The following is a 12,812-nucleotide window of genomic DNA, read 5'->3' on the forward strand; positions in this document are numbered from 1 at the left end:
TATAATTACAGGGCACTGGTGCTATAAACATATTAAAGAAAAATGAGAACACTTACTCCTAACTAGGTATTGGTATACCTTTGCTTAGTCTTTCATATATATTTCGTTTTATTGTTTTCATTTCTTCTGAAAGTGATACTCACTTTTTAAAGTGAGTTGTAGTATCATATATGTGGGAAATGAAGATTTAGTTGTCCATTCTTAATTCCATGAACATGGATGATATTAATGCAAACACATCTCTATTCAATTAGTTTTAAGAGCATTAAGTATGGTCTGATTTTTTTTTCTCACATGGGGTAATACTAATATTGGCAAATACCTTAGGTTGCTCATAATGGGCAGAAGAAATCACAAAAACACAAATGTGTTATTTGATAAGTACAGATGTGAACCTCACAGGTGTGAATTTGAACTGTCTTAAAAGTTAAGAACACATCTTCTAGTCAGGAAAAGGAACATTTACTAAGGCATGGAGCTGCAAAAATGGATGGCAGATTGAAAGACTGCAAAGCAGTATTATCTGGACCTAAATTTTTGAGAGGGAAGCCTTTGATGAGATTGAAAATGCAATCTGGCTTCAGGTTTTTCAAAGCCATTGACTCTTAAAATAGTGCATCCATCAATCACTTGAGAATCTTGTTAAATATGTGGATTCTTCGGCTTTATCCCACAAAAATCTGCTCAGTAAATTAGAAACAAAGGTCAAGGAATCTGTACTTGAACAATCACACAATTCACCACCACCGTGGAATGCTAACACTCCTGGTCCACACACCAGTATTTGATAAATACTGTATAAAAACATTTTTACTTAATGCTATTGGTCTCCAAAGTAGGGCATACACTCCAGGGAGCATCTCAGATGATTTAGTCAGGTACAGGAAGAAGACACTAAAATATATATTTGCATTTAAATTAAGCTTTATTAATAGTTAATATATGAATTGACACAGATGCCTTCACTTGATCTGTATACAGTACAAGGTGAATTAAGGAAAAAACCTGACAGCGAAATTTTCATTCCGTCATCCAGCATACTGTGACAGACAACACTTTATACTTTACAAAATGGAAAAGTGGCATAGAGAGATCTCTGAGAAAAAGATTAAAAAAAAAAAAACCGTTAAAGATAACAGTAATAATGGAAGCAAGTGGGAACAAGAAAATGAGAGAGTTGACCTTTCTCTTAAACCTAAATTAGCTCTTTGCCAAATAACAAGGTTAGAAATTACTACGAAGTCAGACGATCAGAAGTCTGTGAATGAACAAGAAGGTAATTACTGTTGGGAAAAAATTGTGCTATGGAAAAAAATTTTTTAAATGGTTATTGGGAATATTTTTTTATTTTGTGCTTTTGCAGCTGAAAACGTTACGTATAGTATCTATCAAAATGTCCGTATCTTCACAATTTAACAACTTGGAAATAATTTCCTGACCTATTTAAAAATCTCCAAAACCTTAATACAATGTTTGTTTTGTTTTTTAAATATTCCAAAGTGCTTCAGTGGGTTTTAGAAAGCTATTCGTCAAAAATATAGAACTTCTGCTTAGTTGCAAGAACAAGTGTTGTTCATCTTCCATGAAATCATTTTTCTCACCAGGGAGAAGAAATTTAGATGTTTTCCTTCTTCACTCCCTGCTCAGGCCTCACTTCTGGGTTTTGCTGAGATAGCTTAGTACTTAAAGTTAATGATGGGAGATTTTCCAGGTAGTGTGTCTTTCCTACCTGAAGAACACTTATCACTTAACATTACAAATTCCCACTTTATCACAGAACACAGGTGTTTATTTGTTTGAAGTTCTTGAAAATTCTAATGTGCATTTTCTTCAACTGAGGTCACTTGGGAGACACACTCTTTGGATCCTTGCATAGCCTCAAGATAAATGATCTCACCTGGGAAACAGATTTAGTTGTCATTCTAGAAAGCTTAGAGGTGTAATTTTTGTTTTCCTTTATAAATTCCTCTCTTTACCCTGAAATTAAAAATTTGAGAATCTTCTCCTGCATGTCTAATAAGCGTCTTAAACTCAACATTCCCCCCTGATTCCTTCAGCTGTTACCATCCCAAAATCTGGCCCTTACACAATTCTTTCCTAGCATAGTAAGCAAAAACCCCATCCTTCCAGTTATTTAGGCAAAAGCCAAAAACAATAAAACCTGTTGATTCTATTATCACACCACACCCACTCCATCTATTTTCAAAATATTTCCAGAATCTGATCATTAGTCACTCCACCAATAACCATATTGGCCTAAGCCCTAATGATTTAAATTACTGAAATATCTAATGAGCTGGTCTCCCAGCACCTACCTTTACTACTCAGTTATTTTTCAACACCATTATGACTCCTAAAGTCACGAGGTCTCTCCTCTGCTCAAAACCTCTCCAATGGCTTCCCCTATGTACCAAAGCCAAGGGCTTTACAACGGTCTAGAAAGTCCCACATAATCTTGTTTCCTGTTGCCACTTTGCACTCACATCTTCTGTCCTTGCTCCCTCAGCTCTACCCAAGTGGCCTCCTTGCCAGTCTTTAAGTTGCTGATATGATACCATTTTAGGATTATTTTTAAACCTCCTGTTCACTTTCTGGAGTATTTTCCTCCCCAGATATGCATGAGGTTGGTTCCCTCACCTCCTGCTCAAATGTCAGCTTAACAGTCTCTGACCACAATTATAGTTAAATCTTGCCTCTCCTTATTCTGACACTTTGTCACTCTTTTTCTGTATCACTTATTCACATCTGACACATTTATTCATTTTATTATCTACCTCTGCCTACTCAATGAAGGCATGGTTCAATGCTTTGTTCACCTTGAATTCCAGGGACTAAAACAGTGTTTATCACTGCCCCAAAATAGACAGTATTTGAATGAAATGTCTGCCTAGGTGTCTTCCCCCCACCATGTTACGTGGAACCTATATATCAAGAGGCCTTTCAAACCAGGGAAACTTTCTTCTAGTATTTATGAATCGTTTTCATAAGTTTGTTTCCTTTTTTCTTCCTTATGGTTCTTCACTATCCTAAATTTTTCTTCAAGGCGTTTTCATTTTTACTACAATCTCCATGCCTTTGGATTTTGCTTTTCTAGAGAGAACTACTACTGCACATATTCTAGGCCACTAATTTGGTTCTCAAGAGTGGCTATTTCCCTCTTTTTCTACATTTTAATGTGTTGGGTTTTTAATTTATAGATTTTGCTTTTCTAGAGAGAACTACTACTGCACATATTCTAGGCCACTAATTTGGTTCTCAAGAGTGGCTATTTCCCTCTTTTTCTACATTTTAATGTGTTGGGTTTTTAATTTATAGAAAGTTTATTTCACACTGTGAATTTCTTCATGTGCTTTTTCAAAATTAAAGTTGTCATTCATCTCCACCAGCAATTCTTTTTCACCGCCACCCACTTCTGAATGGTCTGTTTTTCATTAGGCTTCTTTAGACTATTTTCCTTTGTCTACTCATTCACCCTTTGGCAAACTATGGGTCAGTCCGAGTGGCAATAAACCCGGGAACAAAACAAGCAAGCAGTTCCCTCTGTTTCTGTGGGATGAGGTTATATGAAGCAGCAAGCTGCCAGTATCCATACAAACATGAACCGAGATCCCACCATGCAGCAGCCCAGCAGGTACTCTAAAGCTAGTCTTATTTAGTACAACTGTAGACTGCACTCTTTTCCTCTAAGTCCATGGATCTCTGACTGTGAGGTGCTGACATGTTCAAGCCATTTCCCTAGAACTCTGTTTAAGATGAAAGGTGCAACCCAGTTTAAATGTGGGTGGAAGGGATAAGAGTACAGGGTGACAAAATGAAGACACAAGCTAGAGAGGAAAGAGAGCAGGGCAAATTCATGACAGTAGGGGAGGTTGTAGGAGAACAACATACGAATAGACAAGTCCTTGATGGGTGACAGGACATTTAAAACATTATATATATAGTACTGAGAAGTCCATGGCTTCTCTTTCTCCCATCAAGAATAAGTAAGGTCACTTCCTGGTGAAGACAATGAAGTAAAGTGAGATCACGGCTCGATCACACTTCACAATAAAGAAATTGGTAGGGGAATGAGAAAAAAGGAAAACAGTAAAACCACCAGCCACCAAAGAAGAAAAGATACACACCACCTCATGTTAACAAGGAAATCAAAGAAACCAGATTCAGATTGAGATTTAGATTAGGTTCAAAATAACATCTAACCCACCTCACCGTAAGAAAAGAAAGCTGACAACATTCCAAAAATTCACATGCAAAAATCTAGAACAAAGCAAACTGAGGAAGATGCCCATAGAAAAGTCAATGAAAAACCCGTTCTAACCCCTAGTACTTCCAGGTTTTCCTTTTTTCTATCACTCTGTACCCACTTTGGGAACCACTCATGGTGTTCTCCCTTAGTAATGAGATGTATATATAGTGACCTCAGTTTGGGCAAGTTGTGAAACCTCAGAACAGAGTGGTGTTCAGGTCTTCTACCAAAGACTTTTACCCATTTCCAGTTATCATTGGGCTGCAGAAGAGGTGAAGAATACAAGAACTAGCCTGATGTGGGAGCAAACTGGGGAAAACAAGACTCAGAGAAGGTAAAAAAGGCTGTCAGAGAGGATTTACACTTAGTATAATAAAAGTCTTCTTAATCTGTGCTAATAAAACAAGCACATAATTAAGACACACGTTAGAGGGGGGCATTGAAATGATCTATACCTTTAAAATAATCTTAAAATATCTAAATGTATGTTCACTGGTCTCTTGATACAAAGCCAAAGATTTTTGAGTGTGGATCCTTTAAAGCTTATGCTACCCATTTAGGGTTTTCTTGTCATTGCTATCTTCCCTGCAACCCCTATTCTTATTGTTCTGTTATTTCAACACTCATATGAGTACCATGGCCTCAGATCTTTGAGTCCAAAGAGCTCTTCTGGAACTTCCAAGGTCTTGACTTTTCCTCATCAGTATCTTATCGCCTCTGAAATATTGATTTCACGTACCCCATCCTCTCACCTTCTTTTTTTAGTTTCATTTCACTAAGTTTTCAGTTCATGGGTCAGCCCCAACTTCATATAATCTGCCACCTCCTTTATATTATTCCTTGAAAAGCTTAGATTCCGCATCCTGGTACTATAGTCATCACTTCTGTGAATATGTTCACCTCCCTGGCCTGCTTCTACTTCCATCAAAAGTTTAAAACCTATTTGTTTTCTCTACACCTGCAAATCAAGCCACTAAATGCTGCTAGAGAAAAACCACACCACAGGTTTGCCTAGTTTCACTTAAATTTATGTCTAAACCCCCAAAGATACATCACTGCCCAAAATCTACATTTTTTCCCCACTGAGTTGGAGTTCCCATATAATTTCTTCTTTCTCCTCAAATTCCTACATCAACTACATTTATGCCTCCTAGTTCATTTCATCAGTAACCCTTACACTTCCTTTTTGTACTCAATGGTGTACTATGAAATAAAAACATAATTAAGAATATAAATACTTTAAAATTGTTTTACAGTCAAAATGACCATAAATATTAGTGATGCCCAAGTAGGCTAAAATAATAGAAAAAGCCATGAGTAAGCTCATTTGATCTTTCCCAATCATTACATACACCAACTTGATAAAATTTCAAACTATTCCATTAAAAAAAAATTGTATTATTTAATAATTTTAAAAGAGAAATTGATGCCATTATCATATTTACATTTTTAACATGGTAAACTCCATGAATGTAGCTGTTCTGTGAGTGTAAATTACCATATTTTATCACAGTGAATGCTGTGTAACCCAATGTGTTTCCTTTTGGAAATTTTTGGTAAATGAAGCACAGTGCAAAAAAATATTCAAGTGTGATTAACAAAATCTGATTTTTTCTTTCTTACATGGCCTGAGTCCTATTTACATTAGTTATGTAATATAAATCAACATTCTCTGAAAGAGGAGTTCTAATTCTGTGACAAAGTATCTACAAATAATTATGAGAGACACAATGTAGCCTTCTCTAGAGCTACTTTTCATGTTTCTTTTTTTTATGGCCACTGAAGAACATTAAGAGGAAGTCTTCCAACCCACCATAAACACTTGATAATTACACGATTAAATAGAAATGGAAAATGTTTTTAGAAAATGGGAGGAGAAAAAGCTTATTTGGCAGTATGCTATTACTAGCACCTTTGAGCCTTAAAAAAATCCAACAGCATTTATAGCTTATGATATATCTATTTTAGTTATGTGAATGCTCATCTGCTAAGCACAGATGATCAAATGAACAGAAGAGCGTGATAAAACACATATTTAGTGGGCACTTATGAACTAAATGGAAATTAAGTTTGAGTAGGGCCCATTAAACTCTTCATTAAATAAATTTTGTTGCAAAAGAGTCACACATTATCACTGGCACAACCAATATGATGATGCTGTTAATGATTTGATTATATGCAGAGTACAGTTTGTTTTCAAACTATAAAATGTTAAAATCAAGGTGCACAAACTTTAAAGATAATGTAATTTACCAGATACCTTAATTCTATTCCAACAATAAGGACACAATATATTGGACCATAAACAAACTAAGCTCAGTAGAGCATGTGGCTTATTACTTTTAGGAAGAACTATGATTCTCTACATTATTTAACTTATCAAGAGCAGACTGTAAATGTACTTTAATTCATTAGTTTTCAAAGTGAAAACTCACATTGTATTTATTTTCAAAAGAGAAATATTAAGCCTGAAAAATCTCATAAATCCATTTATGGAAAGACTGTCATCTTCCATATCCTACTCGTTAATATAGTTTCTATATTCTTGGTTGAAAGTGATTTTTTTCGGTTGGAGGGATGAAGCATATATTAGAAGTGGGGATAGGAATGTCCCCAAGATTGTTAAAGTAGTAAAAAATGTTTTATTTACAATTAAACTTGAAATTTAAAAATCCACTGAAATGAGAATGACTAGAACATTTTATCAGATCACATGGCCCAAATTTAAGCTCCATTCAAGAACCACTTTGCTTGAGAAATAATACAAATTGATGGCTAAACAATCATTTATAGTGCCTACACCATGTAAAAAACTATATTATATATAAAGCACTATAATCAAACTTGAAGGGTAAGTAGCTTTTAGTAAGTTTAAACTAGATAGAAAGGGAATTCAGTAGCAAAGAAAATTCTCAGATACATCATTTACTTAAATTTGACATAGTATCACCCCACTTTTTGAATTTTGGCAGTAAAATTTCATTAGCTTTACTCATTTAAATGGCATACATTTATAACTCCCAAGATACTCAATAAACACTACCTAAGATAAAACATAGAAACCCAAACAGATCAATGACCTGAAAGTATTGCCTATTATGCATTTACTAAATATAATTCTTTATACACTTATTATACATTTTCAATTTTTTCTTAGTTATTATTCCAACATATTAATATAGAAAACATGCTGGCACCACTACACAGCCAAATGCGGCAATGGATAGGCCAGAATATACAGGACACAGCATTTCAAAATTCCTAATCCAATTCTTAATTTAAGTCAAATTCAGTCATTTGTCCTTTTTTTTTTGAAGTTAATTTACTATGGTGAGGGTAACCAGCTGAATATCAAATCTAAGTGAATAAAAATATAGTCAAGTAATATTAAGGCTCAAGTAATTAAATTTATTTTTCATGTTTTAATTTTGATTAGCTTTTAAAGTATTTATAAAATGCACTGTTGGTCTCAAAAAGTTTTATAAATTAATGAGTTCAACAACTAAGACTCAGGTAACTGTTATTTGACAGAGTGGCACTTCATTTCTGGCCACATATGTATATCCTATATTCATTTCTATTGTTAATACCAATAAAATGGAACTGTTATATAGTAAGAAATATGGCAACTAAATACCCCCTTCCCACCCTCCAAAAAAGAACAATGTATCGCTTTAACTTTGTTAGGAGTCACAAAATTTTTATTTAGGAAAAATATTTCCTTCAGTGTTTGATAATGAATTTTATTTAAATGAATAATTTACTTTTACTTTTCCGTGCAGACCAATTAAAAAGTATGCCTCTTTCCTTTCATAAGCAAACTCTGTCTAATTCTGCATGGCAGATAAGAAATTAATACTTTACTTTCTTCTACCTTAAAAATTATGAAATTTTCCTCATTATGAACTAGCTATTTCTGTATGGATTGTTGTGATGCGGCTGTTAAAAAAAAAGTTAAAGATATGGACACATGGGAAACAAATCATAAACTATAATACTAGTTTATAATGAAATATATTAAACATTGTTTAAATATTAAACAGCAAAATACTCCTATATTAAATAAATAAGACTTGAATTTGTCATGTGGAACTATAGGCCAATACCATCAGTAAGGGGGACGGTCTAGTGCAAAGAGTGGCCACCAAAAGAAAAAAAAATCGGAGAAGAGAAGAGAAGAAAGAGAGAGAAAGACATTAAGAGGAAGAGAGGAGAGAAGGAAGGAAGGAAAGGAAATGAAACATTTAATACTGGCATTGTTTTCAATAACAAATTAAATCAGGGATTCTCAATCCTTTCTGAATATTAAATTACCTAGAGAACTTTTTAAAAATACTGATCAGGTCTCAGCCCAAATTAAATCAGAATCAGGAATCAGGCAATAATATATTTAAATGGTCCCCCAAATGATTCTAATGTGCAGTCAGGGTTGAGAGTTAGTGACTGAAGCCTACAAGCTTCTTAATGTTACCCGAATCAGAAAGTGTCCTATGAATAAGAAATGGAGTTTTCTTTTACCAGTGGGACAAGGGTATCTCCAATTAACAGTAACTTATGGATAAGTCAAGTTTATTAATGTACACCTCATTTCCACTAAAATATCTGTGTATACCTCTTCATTCCTTGTAATTCTGTATTCTCAAACTCCAAAATCTAGTCAAAGTACTTTTTGTAATAAACCAGTCACAATGAAAAGATCAGTAATTCGTGAATATAAATGACTTACTGAATGCCTATATATGCAAGGCACAGTGATAGGTGCTGCTGTAGGGCTTGGGAGTCATGAGATAATACAATTCCTGAAAAAAATGGTTTTTGGAATTAATGGCTATTAAATTAATTCTATGGGCCTAAATAAGGGACTGAACTGCTGAAAAAAGAAAAAGAAAATAAGCACATACTAAGGGTCTGATTTTAAAATACATAGCATAGCATATTTGTACTTTTCCTAATGTTCCTTTACAGTATTTCCAGAAGCCTTTGAATATACATAAGGCAAATTTAAGATAGAAAAATAAACCCTGTTTAAAGTAGATGTTCCCAATTTTAACCATACTCTGTAATCAAGTAAATTTCATATATGACATAAGTATAAATACTAAAAATCTTTATAGAAAGGTAGTTCTTGTCCACTTGTAGTAGTCTTAACAAGTAATCTTACATTAAAATATCACAGATTCTAGTCCTCGATGATTTCATCATGGAGAAAGTTTATACAATACATAATTTATTTTGAAAACAGTTTATATGCTGAGAAATTCTAAAGTGAACAAATTTGAGTTCTTTTTTGTTTTCAAGAAGAAAGGATGCAGAAAAAGAAGGGGGTAGAATCTGTTCAAACCTTATAAATAACCTACAATCTAATAATTTAAATGCTGACTGCTTTTTGTAAGAACCTAGTGAATTTCATATGAATAAATACTTTTTCTATTCACTATTGGTATGGACTTTTCTGATTACTTTAAAAATAAATAATAAGTGCTTCTCATTTAGCATTAAATTTCAAAATGGGGCTAGCTAATGTCAGCATAATGTAAGAAGCAGCTAAATGTTTACCCCCCAAAAATGTTAACCTCAGAGATCATGGCGGGGGGGGGGGGGAAATGGAGGAAAAAAAGATGACACAAGATCAATGATCAGCAACGTTCTCATGGCAAAAATCTCTTTAGGGGAGTAGAGGTTCCAAGTTGTTTTTAAGTAATAAAAGGTGAAATCAAGACTGAAGGAAAATGCTCATTCATTTGTACCTTGGATGCAACACTCTGAAGTAGAGAAGTAGTAAAATATTTTACTAAGTTAAAATATAGGTTTTATATTTTATACGATATTGAATACGCACATAAAAATACCAGTGTTTTTATCTTGTTTCTGTTCAGACACTTAAGCAAATGTGTTCTTTGGTGTCTGGGGGAGTTTATCAATATTTAGGGATAAGAACTCCAAGAGCAACATGCCTAGAAATAGAAGACTCAAAATCCTATGCCATACATATAAAGTAAGAATCAAAGGTAAACTTATGAGAAAAGGTAAGAAAGTTAAAGTTACATTGCAGTAGGACTAATACATTTCCTTCCCCCAAACATATTCTGGCTCCCAAAATAAAAAGCACTATAGCCTATCAGGTTTTTAATCTGTGTTTTGAGATTTTTCAAGTGGAAAGATAGCACAGATAGAAATATATCATTCTTAAGTTTTAAAATCACCAAAGTCAGTGAGAAGAATGTACATTCATTAAATGTATTCATTATAAGTAAAGAAGTCTTGAAAAGGCTGAACAGGTCAACCAAAGCTGAAGAATTGTTCTTGATTTTTTATCATTCTTTTTTAAATAAAGAATAAGTATAGGTATAGTATACATACAGGTTGACATTCTGATTCATTCAAAATAGTCACATCCCTTTGCTAGTTTTGGAGTTCCAGAGACTAAAATTTAATACCATTCATAACATAGTATTTTCAATAAAAGGAATTATAGAGCAATGAAAAATCTGAAGCAAGGTGGCTTAGAGAGCCTTATAACCTCTAAATATACACACATTTATAACCTGTATTTATTTTCTAAAGAAACAAATTTTAAGTAATGCTAATTTAACCAATGGAGAAAAAACTTCTATCAAAATATACAATTTCCATTACAGACTAGAAGGCTAATATTAAAAAAATAGTTGTAAGCCAAAAAGTTTGCTTATATGGATGACAAGCATCATCCCTTTGAAGCATAAAGCATCAAATAAGGTCTTATAAAAGATCGATCTGTGACCTTCTTCATTTGTAAGTTCTTGATAAATTCATAAAGCTTGAGTTTCAGTCTTTAGATCAAAGTACATCCATGCTTCTTAATCCAGATCTCCAGAAAAAGGGGAAACCAAGTAAATTCAGAATCTCAAGTGGGATTTATGCTTTACCATGTACCTGAAAAATAATAATATGTTATAATGATTACATGAATTCTAGAATTTTTAGAATATTATATGTAAAAATAGGTTAACATTTTTTTAAACGTAAAATTAAAAAGTGACCGGATTTTTTGTTTTCTAAAAAAGTGAAAACATGATATTGTACTTTGGAAATACAGAATAAAAACTTTTGAAGCCAGAAGAAACACTCCTCCTATTAAATTCTATAATCTCAGAGCTTCTGGCTAGAATAATAAATGTTTCTCTTTAATATTATCATCAGTTATAATCACTGGGTTACCTCTGACTTTGGAAAACCCTTAATTTTCAGCAAGAGATTTATACCAAGAAAGTGATACATTTTAAAGAACACCCAAACAAAAATAAAATTTAGTGGTATTGTGATCATATGTTGTTCTTAAATTTTCCAATTATAAAACTGACGTTACTGTAAAGGGGCTTTAAGAATACTATTTATTAAAAAAAAAAAAGAATACTATTTATAATAGTAATTAAATTAAAAAACTCTATTCCTTTCACAAGCTACCCTTAACTCACATCCAGTCAGTGACCTTTTAATACTGGCAAAAAAAACCCACAAAAAACCTGTAGGGATCACTTAATCCAAGCCCCTTGGATAGACAGAAAACAAGGTTCAGAAAGGTCACACAGTTCATTAGAGTCAGATCACAAAATCAAAATGAAAATCTAGGTCTTCTGACTCAGAATTTACTGTTCTTTCTATCCAGCTATGCACCCTTTCTCCATCTGTTTCTAAAATCAATACAACAAAGATATTTGTTAATTATCTACTGGAGATCAGCAACAAATCAGACAGTGTTCGAAAAAGGGAATTAGGGGATATGTTCACAACTTTAATGAACTTAATGTCTAACTGAGGAGAAAGGAAAATTACTATAATAAAGCAGAAGTAAGTGCATTTTAGGATCAGAATTACCTATCCAATGTTTCCCAGAATCGTAAGAAAACTGGTCTATCCAAATGACGTTTGTGATAGCTGAGTTCTAATACTGTTACATCCCATTTCTGAACGTTTGGATCTAGACGAACTTCATCATATTTGAGATGGAAGGCTTTAACTATATGGGGGGAAATAATATTTTTAATTCAAACTGCAATCAAAATTATAGAAATATTTTCTGAAAGAATAAAAATATCCAATACAGACATTAACCAAAAAACTAAATAAAACAAAAAACTTTAAAGATTAATCTTTCTTCAACCAAATGAAACATTATAACCAAAGTGATCTTTGAAATAGATGCTAACAAGCACTGTGGCATCCTCAAAAACATTCAATTCAACAAATATCTACTGAAGGTTTATACATACCAGCTACTGGGAGTGAAATGAGGAATAAGGGAGATAAAACACATATGGTCTGGTGAAGGATAAAAAAAATCTATTCAAATAAAGTATGATAAAGGTGCAGTATATCACAGTAACACAAAAGTACCTTACCCAGACCATGGAATTGAGAAAATGCTAAGACCTAAAAGTTTGAGTAAGAATTAGGCAAACACAGAACAAAAGTGACCCAGTTAGCCAAGAACATGCTCAAAGAGAAATGGTTTCACTTAGAAACTAAAGAAATTTAATGGAATTGCATCATACAAAGTAACGTAAAGAATGTTTAAAAGGTAAGACCA

At 33.2% G+C, this 12,812-nt stretch overlaps 1 protein-coding gene across 3 annotated transcripts in view; it reads right to left on the minus strand.

Annotated features, from left to right (window-relative positions):
- The window catches only part of CDC73 (cell division cycle 73), a 188,605-nt gene that overhangs the window by 71,074 nt on the left and 104,719 nt on the right, over positions 1–12,812 (minus strand). The window contains exons 16-17 of one of the 3 annotated variants that reach the window (XM_025991342.2): positions 12,101–12,242; positions 6,869–11,158 (exon numbers count right to left, since the gene is read on the minus strand). The exons of the other annotated variants lie outside the window; for them this stretch is intronic. Coding sequence (XP_025847127.1) covers positions 11,122–11,158; positions 12,101–12,242 — 179 coding nt within the window. The 3' untranslated portion in view covers positions 6,869–11,121. Of the gene's footprint in view, positions 1–6,868; positions 11,159–12,100; positions 12,243–12,812 lie in introns of those variants that run through there. 3 annotated transcript variants of the gene reach the window in all.

This window comes from Vulpes vulpes, chromosome 5 (assembly GCF_048418805.1).
Source record: "Vulpes vulpes isolate BD-2025 chromosome 5, VulVul3, whole genome shotgun sequence".
NCBI lineage: Eukaryota > Metazoa > Chordata > Mammalia > Carnivora > Canidae > Vulpes > Vulpes vulpes.